The sequence below is a fragment of the Drosophila grimshawi genome, unplaced genomic scaffold, assembly GCF_018153295.1.
Source record: "Drosophila grimshawi isolate 15287-2541.00 unplaced genomic scaffold, ASM1815329v1 contig_311, whole genome shotgun sequence".
Taxonomy (NCBI): domain Eukaryota; kingdom Metazoa; phylum Arthropoda; class Insecta; order Diptera; family Drosophilidae; genus Drosophila; species Drosophila grimshawi.
The window spans coordinates 10,463,034-10,475,828 of record NW_025063098.1 but is presented as its reverse complement, the minus strand read 5'-3'; the positions used below and the strand labels follow the sequence as shown (position 1 = coordinate 10,475,828).

At 45.6% G+C, this 12,795-nt stretch overlaps 6 protein-coding genes across 6 annotated transcripts; 5 read left to right on the top strand and 1 right to left on the bottom strand.

The window, feature by feature from the left end:
- Positions 1 to 4: 4 nt before the first annotated feature.
- Positions 5 to 1,396, top strand: LOC6564141 (26S proteasome regulatory subunit 10B). Its single transcript, XM_001989711.2, has one exon. It carries the CDS (start codon positions 110 to 112, stop codon positions 1,304 to 1,306), a length of 1,197 nt encoding a protein of 398 aa, XP_001989747.1. The 5' UTR covers positions 5 to 109; the 3' UTR covers positions 1,307 to 1,396.
- Positions 1,397 to 2,034: 638 nt separating this feature from the next.
- Positions 2,035 to 2,835, top strand: LOC116805460. The gene is made up of 3 exons (XM_032737455.1): positions 2,035 to 2,176; positions 2,264 to 2,424; positions 2,480 to 2,835. Exons 2-3 carry the CDS (start codon positions 2,386 to 2,388, stop codon positions 2,804 to 2,806), a joined length of 366 nt encoding a protein of 121 aa, XP_032593346.1. The 5' UTR covers positions 2,035 to 2,176; positions 2,264 to 2,385; the 3' UTR covers positions 2,807 to 2,835.
- Positions 2,836 to 3,039: 204 nt separating this feature from the next.
- LOC6564142 (putative gustatory receptor 97a) lies at positions 3,040 to 4,381 on the top strand. Its single transcript, XM_001989712.1, has 2 exons — positions 3,040 to 4,059; positions 4,148 to 4,381. The coding sequence occupies exons 1-2, from the start codon at positions 3,040 to 3,042 to the stop codon at positions 4,379 to 4,381; spliced, it is 1,254 nt and encodes a 417-aa protein (XP_001989748.1).
- Positions 4,382 to 4,503: 122 nt separating this feature from the next.
- LOC6564143 (palmitoyltransferase ZDHHC16) lies at positions 4,504 to 6,327 on the top strand. The gene is made up of 6 exons (XM_001989713.3): positions 4,504 to 4,644; positions 4,734 to 4,881; positions 4,979 to 5,288; positions 5,349 to 5,560; positions 5,626 to 5,951; positions 6,012 to 6,327. The coding sequence occupies exons 1-6, from the start codon at positions 4,601 to 4,603 to the stop codon at positions 6,115 to 6,117; spliced, it is 1,146 nt and encodes a 381-aa protein (XP_001989749.1). The 5' UTR covers positions 4,504 to 4,600; the 3' UTR covers positions 6,118 to 6,327.
- A 179-nt stretch (positions 6,328 to 6,506) lies between these two features.
- On the top strand, positions 6,507 to 9,839 carry LOC6563664 (cilia- and flagella-associated protein 58). Its single transcript, XM_001989714.3, has 7 exons — positions 6,507 to 6,736; positions 6,802 to 7,021; positions 7,087 to 7,379; positions 7,535 to 7,983; positions 8,037 to 8,353; positions 8,415 to 9,376; positions 9,564 to 9,839. The coding sequence occupies exons 1-7, from the start codon at positions 6,644 to 6,646 to the stop codon at positions 9,837 to 9,839; spliced, it is 2,610 nt and encodes an 869-aa protein (XP_001989750.1). The 5' UTR covers positions 6,507 to 6,643.
- Positions 9,448 to 12,771, bottom strand: LOC6563665 (cilia- and flagella-associated protein 58). Its single transcript, XM_001989715.2, has 4 exons — positions 12,196 to 12,771; positions 11,512 to 12,129; positions 11,137 to 11,453; positions 9,448 to 11,070 (listed from the first exon to the last, which is right to left on the bottom strand). Exons 1-4 carry the CDS (start codon positions 12,672 to 12,674, stop codon positions 9,836 to 9,838), a joined length of 2,649 nt encoding a protein of 882 aa, XP_001989751.1. The 5' UTR covers positions 12,675 to 12,771; the 3' UTR covers positions 9,448 to 9,835.
- Between the last annotated feature and the right edge of the window lie 24 nt (positions 12,772 to 12,795).

Genomic DNA, 12,795 nt, shown 5'->3' with positions numbered 1-12,795 from the left:
TTGTTTTGAACGTCAAATTCGTTAAAGGTGATTTGCAGTTATAGCGCATTTTAACGCATCAACGTTGAATATTTCAATTGTAATCACAAAATTGATTTCTGTACTGAGAATGACATCGAATAATGCACCTCCATCGATGGACAATGAGCGCAAAAATGCATTAGCCTCGTACCGCACCAAACTCTTGGAGCACCGCGAACTCGAGTCGCGCCTGAAGGCGCTGCGAAACAAGCTCAAGGATCAACAATCTGCCTTCGAGAAATCGGAGGATGATCTGAAGGCACTGCAGAGTGTTGGCCAAATGCTTGGCGAGGTGATCAAGCAGCTAACGCCGGACAACTTCATTGTCAAGTCGACCCATGGGCCGCGATACATCGTCGGCTGTCGCCGCCAGTTGAACAAGGAGAAACTAAAGGCTGGCACTCGAGTGGCCTTAGACATTACGACGCTGACCATAATGCGTTATTTGCCACGTGAGGTGGATCCCCAGGTGTACAATATGTCACATGAGGATCCTGGCAATATTGACTACTCAGCCATCGGTGGCTTGGGTGATCAGATTCGCGAGTTGCGCGAGGTGATTGAACTGCCACTGTTGAATCCCGATCTGTTCGTACGGGTGGGCATCAGTCCACCCAAGGGCTGTCTGCTTTACGGGCCGCCGGGCACTGGGAAGACGCTGCTGGCACGCGCCATTGCCTCACAGATGGATGCGAACTTCCTGAAGGTCGTCTCCTCAGCTATCGTTGACAAGTATATTGGGGAGAGTGCTCGTCTCATCCGGGAGATGTTCAACTATGCACGCGACCATCAGCCGTGCATCATTTTCATGGATGAGATCGATGCAATTGGCGGGCGTCGCTTTTCGGAGGGCACCTCCTCGGATCGTGAGATTCAGCGCACCCTCATGGAGCTGCTTAACCAGATGGACGGCTTCGATGCTCTTGGCCAGGTCAAGATTATCATGGCGACCAATCGTCCGGACACTCTAGATCCGGCCCTGTTGCGTCCGGGTCGCTTGGATCGCAAATTGGAAATACCACTGCCCAATGAGATCGCTCGCCTCGAAATACTCAAGATTCATGCGGCTCCTCTGGCGAAGCGTGGCGAAATTGATTACGAGGCGGTCGTCAAACTCTCGGACTTGTTCAATGGCGCCGATCTTCGCAATATTTGCACCGAGGCGGGTCTTTTTGCACTGCGCGAGGAGCGTGAATACGTCATCCAGGAGGACTTCATGAAGGCGGTACGCAAAACGGCGGACAACAAGAAACTCGAAACCAAATTGGACTACAAACCCCTCTAGAAACAGTTGATGTACTTTCTTATACAAAGCCAGCATCAAATATAATATCGCCAATGCATTTTACAATAAATCAATTTGTTAATTGCTGAATCATTTACAATTTTATTTATGCATTGTTGTCATGTTGATTATTTTCGGTATAAATAGACCAATCCTTCGTAGTCAGTTTAGTTATATCCTGCATCTCGGGTGCCACCAGCCAACAAGGACTATGGACAAACGGACTACCATTGAGCAACGAAATCTCATCCTGGAACACTTCCAGATTGGATATTCTTATCGCCAAATAGCTAAAATGATATAACATAAAACAAATTGGCATTTAAACATTTTGCGTTTGTTTCTTTGTTTAAACCTTATAGCACTTTAAATTTTTTGCTAGGCACTGCGCCTTTTGAACTGTGAGACACTGCATATGCACAAATCAAAATTCTCAACAATTATCGATTAAAACACATAATTATTCCAGTCCCCTCATTTTCTAAGATCCCAAAAAAAATATCGTCTTCAATTACGATGGCATTGTTTGTTTTTTATTCACAAACTCGAAACTGACATTGCGGCGTCAAATGATTTTGGGGACAGTCACCCCATCTCTATTTTGTATTATTATTGAAATCATTTCAAAACTATACTTGTGCTTTCGATATATTTTCATGAATTTTTATACACTGAACCCATTTAAAATGTGTTAAAAGTGGTAAAGGGAAATTTTCCAAGAAAACTAGAATTTATTTCAAATAGGCTCAGGGCTAGGCTAGGGCTCAGCACTCTTACTTGTTTTGAACTCAAATTGACATGTTGCCATCTCTATTACAAAGAAAATCAGATGTTAAATAAAAGATGTAAACAGACGAGCAGACAAATAAAGTAAATACATTTATTAAGCACAATTCTTCAATAATATCTTTAATTCTTAATTATTCATTCTACTATCTATATGAATGGATTTATAAGAAGACACAGGAAGGAATCTTAGACATATCAATTTAATTTGTGCTACATTCTAGAATCTTCTGCCTAAAAGTTTTCAATTGAACTGAATCACTATTTTTTCAAAGAAAATTAATAATTGATTCATGCATTGGGATAAAAACAGAGAGTGCTTAGAACAAATGGTGAGTAAATCTGGCTAAAATGCATTTGGAGCATAATTCCAATTTCGTTTCACAGAAACAAATCGGTGTCTGTTGCGTCAGCTCGAGGACGATGAACATTAGAGGCGAAGCACTGTGCAGGAAGATGAACATACTGGATGAACTGAACAAATTGTGGCCGGTTCAGCTCCCTTCGCAATGTCCCTGCAAATATGTTGTCCAAGGCGTCGATCCAGACCGCAATATCAATCATGACATCGAGAATCGAGCGCCGAATGACATTAGCTCGCCCGATAAACTCTTGTCGCCTGCTAATCAGCTTGCTAGTTGGGATGAGGAGGTTGCATATGAACAGGCCGAGGAATCCTCAAGCGGAGAAGAGATGTCGTATTTTGACAGATAACCAAATATAACCCAATTTAAAATACTTTACATATATTTAAAATGTTATTTTTAATATACAAATTAGAGCTGGGTATCTGCTAGTCGAACACTCTCGCATAGAGAGCAAAGAGCACTCTTAATTAGTATGTGGCCCATTTTGTGGCAGCTAACAGGTTGCGTGTCCTGTGACCGATAAGGACGACGCGCTCGAATTAATAAGCAATTAAATCAAAGTTTATCCTTGCCAGTGCCATGCAATACGTGAAAGCGGCAGGACGCCGCATAAAGCTCAGCTGGAACAAGCCTCGACGGACTGATTCCTGGATACTGGCCAGTAAAGTTCTGCTGTGTTGGATAGCAGTTTCCATAGTGCAGAACATCGCCTACGGATTGTATCCAGGTCGCTTTTGCTGGAAGCAGAACCAGTTTGTGTTTAACAAGTTGCTGGGCATTTATTGTTTGGCTGTTGCCACGTTCTTTGGCATATTCTATGGAAATCGCATATGGGAAGATTACGATAACGGGAAAATCGATCTACGCAATCCCATTCAGATTTATTGCTATATGAATGCCTGTGTGGGCCTGTTCAACTACGTCACTCAGTGGACCATAATGCCCGAAATATTGAGTTTTCAAAATAGTATACCTTTATTTAGCACCATCAACTTTTTAAATATATCGATGAGATCGGCGGGACGACCACTGGTGTTGGCCTGCCTCAAATGGTTCGGTTGCCCATTGCTGTTGCAATTGACTCTAACGCTGTACCATTCGCAGCAAAATTGGATGATCACTCTTAAAATAATGATTCCCATTTATCTGGCCAATCAGATTAATAACTGTTTCTTTGGCAGCATGGTAATGGCCGAGCTTGTAATCGCCGAGATTAACAACAAATTGCGCAGCATTGTCGCCGAAGTCAATAGATTGCAGACACCATCGGAGATGATCCTGCAGAAGCGCTTCTATCGCATGCAGCGTTTCTGTGACTTGGCCGATCGCGTAGACGAGTTGAAAAATAAATATACGATGTCAACGGGTTACTCGATTGCATACTTGGAGCTCACCGCCTTCTCGCTTGTCGTCTCGATGGCCATCAATTTGATCAGCACAACGCTGGGTTGCTACACATTGTATCAGGCTGTTGCGGATCATCTTCTGCTCGAGCAACCGTATAATGTGATTCAAAGCTTGGTCCATTTGGTTTTTATTGTGGTTCCGTTTACGGAAATGTATTTGCTGGCGCGTATCAGCCAGAAAGCTATCGAGCAGGTAAATACAATGAGTATATATATATATATATATATATACATATGTATATATTGGTTTTCTTACAAAAATAACTCTGACTTTGCTGCAGGCCAAGGAGACGGGTAATATGCTGCAGCAAATCAATCAGGAGCACGCCGATATACGTTTTAAGCAAGTTGTGGATGCATTTTGGTTGGATGTGTCCCTGATTAAATACAAGTTAGTGCCGATGGGTCTGTTTGAACTGAACAACTCAGTGACCAATATAATTTTGTCAACGGTTGCCGGATTTTTATTGTTTCTCATCCAAAACGATCTTACGCTCAGATTTTCGCTCAATTAAGAAACCAAATTTGAATTAAAAATGCTGTTGCAACTGAGCTAATATATCGATAAATACGTTTTTGTTTCTGTGGTGGTTAAACGATAAGTTTGTTGCGCTTTAGCGCACAGGTTTTTTGCAGCGAACAGCTGACTGTAAACATAAGCAATAAGATGCAAATACGATTGTTTATTTAAAATATATTAAAATCTCGACTATTTAAGCTTAAAGTGTTTTTCAATGGCGCGTATTAAATGGCGCCTTGGCGCCAACCAGAATATTTTGTAAGTTTAAAGATCCACATTAAGTTTTGTTGTATATATTTTGTTGTTTCTTTTTTTATGTTTATTGCTTATGTTTCATTTGCCGGCAGCTCAACTTTTCGCCTACGCTGGTCTTATATGAAGCACTGCTGGCACTCGCTGACGATCAATTCGCACATGAATTCCAGCTATGCCATCGATGTGTGCATGACACCGATCTTCTGGATAGTCGACAATTATACACACTGCTTGGGCCCAGTAAGTGATCGGCATCTGAGGAGACACTGTGAAAACAGCAAAAGTGGAGAAGATATCTCCTCGTAGACATCGAGTTTAATATTTACTTTACTTTCAGTTTTTCGTAGTGGGTGTTGCTGTTTTGACCACTGTCGTTGTCAGCATTGCCTATTGGATTGGTCTGCCCTTTTGGTGGGCTAAAAGCCAATTGGCAACGATTTTATTGCTCATCTTTGGCAATTGGGTGCTGTTGAACATCATCTTCCACTATGTGATGGCTGTAATAACACCACCTGGCCATCCACCTGAGGGAGTCTCGCAGGTGGAGGCGGTCAGTATGTGCTCCAAGTGCATTACGCCAAAGCCGCCGCGAACTCATCACTGTTCCGTCTGCAATCGCTGCATCTTGAAGATGGATCATCATTGTCGTGAGTACATATATGATTTCATATCCCCTATTTTAGTTAATAACACAAATTCATATTTAGCCTGGCTTAATAACTGTGTTGGCTACGCCAATCATCGCTACTTCTTCCTTTATATGCTGTACACAACGATGGGCTGTTTGCTACTCATTGTGGCTGGCGTCGAGATCGGCCACAAATATCTTTGGCTGGATCATAGTGAACCTTGGACTGAGTTGGAACCGCTCGAAGGTCATCCAGTTCAATACAATCTAAGTGGACATATAATTCCTGTTGTAAGATAATTGTGTGACATGTTTTATTACAAACTTATTTATATTCATATTTGTTTGGCTGACAGACGCATCCACATGAATATGATGACATCTTGTTGCCAGCAGCTGTCCACAATCTGCCCACTCCTGCTGTGCACACGGATGAGTCTTCGCCCGCACGGCGGCGTATCTTGTGGTTTATGGCCGTTACTAATGTGGCTGTGGTGATTGCCTTGGGCAGCCTTTGCACCTGGCATGCCAAGTTAATTACACGCGGCGAGACAAGCGTCGAGTCGCATATTAATGAGGCAGAAACTAAACGTTTCCTGCAGGTCAACCGCATATACATCAATCCCTACAATTTTGGTAGCAAAAAGAACTGGAAACTGTTTCTGGGTCTCGTGCGTGGCAGGTAATTTGTTTTAAAACAGACTTCTGACTTTGATATAAGACTAGCGCACTTCCCTTAAAGATCCTTTTGGCGCACCGTGCTCCTACCCTCATGGCATCGACCGGAAGGCAACGGGCTCACTTTTCACACTGTCCATGATGCACCCTTTGAGGATGAGTGGCCATAGTCCTTGGCCTACGTTTATGCGCAGGACTAAAGCTTTTGTGATGTCTTCATAGCCAACCAGTTGATGTTCTTATATTATTAAGTAGAGCATTTCCATTTTGTTAGCATTTATTAATATTAATTGGAAGTAATATACAATCGGATGTTATTCAAATTTCCCTATTTATATATACCAAAATTATTAAAAATATTATTTCGTAATACGTTAAAATTGATATTTTTTATATTTAATAATATATATTCTTATCTTAAGAGTTGTTAAGTTTTAATCCGAAGCTCATAAAATTTGACTTGGTATTTAACGTATCTATGGTTATAGAAATTAGGCATGTAGCCTGCAAATAAACAATACTTCGCTCAATTTATAAACATTTAACTTGTTGAGTGGATGCGTTGTTATGGAGCCTTGCGCCGGTATGGCAACTTGTTGCCAGGATGCCAAATTCAAACGATTTTGGGTTTAGTCGATAAGAAGAATTGGAGAAAGGTGAAAGTGAAAGCACCCATTGTCAACCAAATCATTGAAAATGTCGAAAGCTTCTGGATCTGAGGATGAGCCGCTGGTGCCCGAAGACTTCGATGATGACTTCTTTAGGGAACTCAGCGAGAAGATGCCCGAAGTGAGATACGTCTGCTCTTGACTCGATACGCTGGCATCTCAATCCTTAATTAATGCAATTTATAGGCAACAAAGGCGCTGCGTCAAAAGGATACGCCGAACAATGCGGACAATGTGCAGCGTCTGCTCATCTGTGGCACTCGCTACAAGAATGATCTGCGCATGGAGGAGAGTCGCTCGCAGGAGCTGCGCGAACAGATCACCGAACTGGAGGCACGACTCGAAAATGCCGCACATCTCAGCAAACTGGACATGGCGACAATCGAGCAGCTGCGTGGTGTTATAGGTGAGGTGAAGTGCAATCCTCATAGAATACTTGGAATTTACACATTTGTTTTTTGGTTTTATTAGAGGGCGCCTGGAAGCAGAAGGATGCTGCTCAAATACGCGAGCAGTCGGCTCAGGACGAGGTGCTGAGTCTGCGCCAAAAATTGGATGCAGCCGAGGAAATGGTGGCATTTCTAAATGAAAAAGGTCGCGCCATGAGCAACAAGCGGGAGGACAGCAAGGAGTGCGAAAGACTCCAAGGCGAAATCAAAGAATTGAACAAACGCCTCCAGATGCAACGCACCTACTCCGCCGAGGTGGAGACCACCATCCAGGCACTGGAGGGCAAAAACAAGGAGCTGCTCAAGCTGCTCGATGTGTGTAGTATAAATTATGATTTAATTCAATGTAATTGAAATTTGAAATTATTTTCCTATTGATTTTTTTATTTAAATATATTTTTTCTAATTGGAAAACAAGTTTTTTTTATGTTCTTAATTTTAAAACAAGTTTTGTTTTTCTTTTCGTTCAGGAAACTTCCAGCGATGCCTGTAATTTGAAACGGAAGTGCGACGCGCTAACCAAAGAGCTGAGCGCGATGAAGAGCGAGGAGACAAAGTATCTGGAGCAAATAGCGCACATCAAGGCGGTCAACGAGCACCTGACCAAGGTGAAAGTGCGTCAGAATCTGCAGATACTCTCACTGAAGACGAATATGGAGCATTTGAATACGCTGCACAACAGCACCTGCAATAAGCTGGCCAAGATTACAGTGGATCTGGAGTACACCGTGCAGGAGCGGGATAAAAACAGGCGTGCACTAAATCAGAAAATAACGCTGCTCAAGATGCGCGAGGATGAGCTCATCAAGCAGCGTCAGGATAACGCCAAACTGGCCAAATCTCAGGAAACTATCGCACGCAGATATGGCGGCCTGGAGATGTCCAAGCAGGAGGTGGAGCAAGAGAACATGCGACTCAAGTGGGTTCCAAGTGGGTTCAGCAAACACAAATTCTAATTAAAATGCTTTGCAGAACGCAGATGAGCACACAGGATAAGGAGCTGGAGTCCATGCGGCGAGTGGTGCATCATTTCGAGAAGAACAACGAGAATCTGACCAAGGAACGGGATGTGCTCAAGCGGGAAGTGAAGGGAGAACATCAGAGCGCCGAGCAGAGCAGCGCCCTGTTCCAGGAGTCGCAGCATGAGGTGCGCGCTCTGAAGGACACAGTCAGCAGCATGGATCTCAAAATGAAGAAACTGCAGGAGGATCTGAAGAAGCAGAAGAAGGAGAAGACGAAAAAGCTCGACGAGATTCAGCAGTGGATTGACAAAGTCGATTTGCTGCAAAGTAAGTCAACCAATCATTACTCCCAACTCCAGTTTACATTAAATCACATTTTAATCCACAGATGAGATTCACCTCAAGGAGAACTATGTGATTGAGCTGAAGCGAACCATAAGCGATCTGGAAGCGAAGTGCTCCAAGTTTCTGCATCAGCATGAGACACTAACCAATGAGCGACAAGGTCTGCAGCGTTCGTTGCAAACCTTGGACGAGGAACGCCAAAAGCTGCGAGATGTGGTTGGCAATCTGCAGGCGCAGATCGAGGCGCTCAAGAGCAAGATTACGTATCGCGATGGGGAGCTGAGCAAGCTGCAGCTGCAACTCGATCGCATGGAGAAAGAGCGTCGTCTGCTGCGCAACGATGTGCGCCACGCCCAGTTGGGGCAGCAGCACACCAAGGCGGAGCTGCTGGACAAGCGGAAGGAGAACGATCGGCATGCCAAGTCGCTGCAGGAGGACGAGCAGCGATTGGGTCGTCTGCGCAAGGATGTCGACAACCTGATGAACGAGAAGAACTCGATCAGTGCGGCGCTGACCAAGCGCAATGACGAATATGCTCGACTCCAGCACACGCTGGAGAATCTGCAGACCGTTCACGATCAGACGGAGCGCCAGTGCACCCAGTGCCAGGACGATATGCGTCTGATGGGCGTCGAGATCAAGAATTTGCGCACCGAACGGAATGTTCTGCGCGCCGATCGTGAGAGTGCCGCCGACTTGCGGCAGGAACTGCTGCAAATGCAGCGACTGCTCAACCAGGAGCGGATCAAGGCGCGTGCACTGCAGGACGAAATGATGACGCCGATGAATGTGCATCGCTGGCGTCTGCTGCGCGGCAAGGATCCCGAGAAAATGGATCTGCTCGAACGCATACACATCCTGCGCAAACAGCTGCTCGGCCAGAACGTGGCTGCTTTGGAACAGGAGCGTGCCCTGACTGAGGCCCAACAACTCTATGCGGCACTCAAGGAGTTTATGCTAAAGCTACCCAGCCACAAGGTGCAGGCGGAGCTCAACACGGTGAAGGTGAGGCGTGGCAGGTTACTTTACCTGCACCACTTTAATCCTTGAAATCTAAATGAAAATTCTTGTACGGATTACGACCTGACAGTGCCATATAATTAGCATTTATAATTCCTCTAATCCCCAACTCTTATTTAAAATATAATCGGTTTGTAATAAATAATATAGTTTGTAATTGGTTTGCTTGCAGGCCAGCCTATCCGCCAAGGATCGCAAACTGAAGGTGCTCCTGGCCGAGCTGAGTGCGCACGAGTTTGGCGAGAAGTCGAATGCGAGGCAGCTGGAGGAGTTGCGCGGCAATCTGGCGCAGACGAAGACACAGCTGCTGGAGGAGAAGAGGCGCAAGCAGAAGCTGCTCGAGGAGCGTCAGATGCTGGAGCAGATGCAGGCACATTGCTACTCGGCTCCGGCGCAGCTACCACGAACATTGGGAGCTGGCTTCAAGGTCATCAGCTCATTGCTTTAGATAGTCATTAAACTCGAACTTTTTGAATCTATTGTGCTTATCTCGAAGATTGATTTGGCGAACTGTTCGACTTGTTGCTTGGGCGCTGATATTACGCTTCCGAGTGGTCGGCTGGCATCCTTGTGAGATGGTTGCTGCAGCTGATGCTCCTTCCTGAGGACCTGCTGATACTGGTCGATGATGATCTCTCGTGACTTTAGATCGATCTCATTGATTGCCAGTTCTGCTTTCATGGCGCGCACTTTGCGACTCTGGCGCTGATTGATACGTTGCTGGAACCAGAGGCGTTCCACGACCTGGGGATTGGGCATGCGCTGCAGCTGCTTCTTGAGTGTATCGTACAATCGTTGCAAATCCTCCAACTGCTGCGCCAGATTGCCACGCAACACGGCGAGGCGAATGTTGCGCTTGAGCAGCCCCTGCATTTTACGGATAAGCTGATATTTGGATGGATCCTTGCCGATAAGAACACGCCAGCGATGAATGCGATACGGATGCTTCATCTCCTCCGTGAACGCTGTCACGTGCAATCGTTCACGGATGAGCTGACGCTCGAGCCGCACTACTTCGTGGCGCAAATTGGCCGTGCCGCTAACGGCTCGCTGCATGCAATCATTGGACATGCGCAGATTTCGGATCTCCGTCTTGAGGAGACGGATGTCTTCGATGCGCTGATTGTACTGTATGTTGCCATGCTCAAGGGCCAGTTTCATCATGGCGAGCTTCTCGCGCTGCATACGCAGCTCGGAGTTGCGTCGGACCATTTGATGGCCGACTAGTGTCTTCTCCTTTCGCACCTCGTCCAGGCAAATGGTGATCTGCTTGAAGCGCTTCTCATCCGCCTCGGTGGTGTGCTGCAGCTGATCATTCCTGATCTTCAGCTCGTTGAGTTCGGTGCGCATTCGCTGCAGTTGCCGATCCAGGCCATGAATCTCGTTCTGTTTGTGCTTCACAGTGCTGTCCATCTGATCGATGTGATTCTTGAGTCCGTTGATCTCCTTCTCATTGGTGGCCAACTGATTGCACAATTGGTTGTTCTGAAAGCCCAGCTTAACGTTCAGATTCTGCAAACTCTGCCGATCCCTGGCGCACATCTCGAAGCTCTTCTCCAGCACCTTCTTCTCACTTTGCAGGTTTTCCATTTGCATTAATGCATTGTGATAGCTTCGATGCTTCTGCTCCATCTGCTCAGATACATATGTCAGTTTCTCTGTTCTCTTGGCCACCAGCGCTGAGGACACAATAAATATTAGTGTGTATACATAGGTGTGTGTCTGTATGTGTGTCCTTTACTTACTTTCCAGGGATTCAATTGACTTTAGCAGCGCAGTGATTTCCGCTTGCAGCTCTTGTTTCTCCCGATTGACCTTCTGGATCTGTTGGTCCTTCTTGTCCAACGAGTTGTGGCATCGCTTCAAATTCAATTGCACATCGTGCGTACGACTGCGTTGCACGAAGAGATCGTGACGCAAGCCGGCCAAATCATCGTTCAAGTTAGCTAACTCGCAACGCATCCTCTCCCGACCGCGTTCCCCTTCCTCTTTCTGGTGCAACGCCTCGTCCAGTGTCGCTGTGGTGATCAACAATTTCTTGTTAAGATCCATCAGTTCATTGCTGGATGAAATGGAATCGAGTCAATATCTAATATTGTATCTGTATGCTGGCGCCTTACTCTTGGATCAGTTTTTGCTCAGCGTACTCGTTGTTCCTCTTGGATAATTGTCGGAGTCGGCGTTCGAGCATCGCTTGCAAATCGGCATTCTTTTTTATTTCGTTGACGTTGGCTCGATTTAATCGGCCTAACTCAACCTTTTCGCTGACTAGCTCTCGATTCTCAGTTTCCAAATCTTTGGCCAACTTTTTGCAGCGACGCTTGTCGTCCTGCAGGGATTGAAGGTTTTTCACCAAGGTGTACTTCTCCTGCGAGAGACGGTCGATTAGACGCTTCATCTGCTCGTTCATGGCCAAGCCCTTTGCCAAGTTTTGCTCAGACTTGCTCAGCTCATGCTTGACCGCATGGAGGCTCTCCAAATCTTTCATCAGATAGTCTATCTTGTCCTCTAAGGATGCGACAGTGATACGATTCTTGCGATCCATTGCATACATTTCCTCTGCGATCTTGTTAACGCGTTGCTGTTGTTTTTGAATCGTCTCGCGCTGTAATTCATTCATATCCTCCAAGGACACAGAGTATACACGATTCTGTTCCAGCCGCTTCTCATAGTCCTTTAACTCAACAGCCAGGCGATCACGTTCCCGAAAGACAATGCCACGGATGCGCAGCTCCTTGCTGCAAGCAATAAAAAATTATGGAAGCAGGGAACTCGATCTTCAGAGTTGACGCGTTAACACTTACGGATGTTCACCTTTATGTAAATGGATTGGCTTCGTGCAAATCTGATTATCCAGCCTTAGGGTCTCCCGCAAGTGGACTGCATCCGCTGCACACCAGGCCTCTGTCACGGATTCTCGCAGCTTCGCCATCATATCCGTTGACATGGCAGTCGTTCTTATGGCCAGTTTCAGCTTTGTATCTGCCATTTGTATTTTGGTATGCATTGCATTGGCCACTGTCACTGCTTTGGTGAAACGCCGGTGCATCCTGGACAGAATATCCACGTAGCGTTTAATCTTGCCCGCCACGAAGGCGTTGAGCGGCACAAGACGTTGCACCAGTTCATAGGACGTATTGAAGAATTCTTCGTCCAAGTCATCCATTAAATCTAACTGCGCCACCTCGATATCGTCATCAAACTTGCGATCCTGCGACAGGCTTCTCCAAAGCACAGTTTCTGCTGTTTCCGGGCACTTTTTCGATTTCTTGTGATCTCCCATTATCGGGTGAGTTTCAACTAATCTAGCAGCAAAAGACCAACAACAAAGACCTAAAAAAGCGGAAAAAAATAAGCAACCCCCCGGAAAAATCTCAAAACGAACTGAGCTAAAATTCGAAATA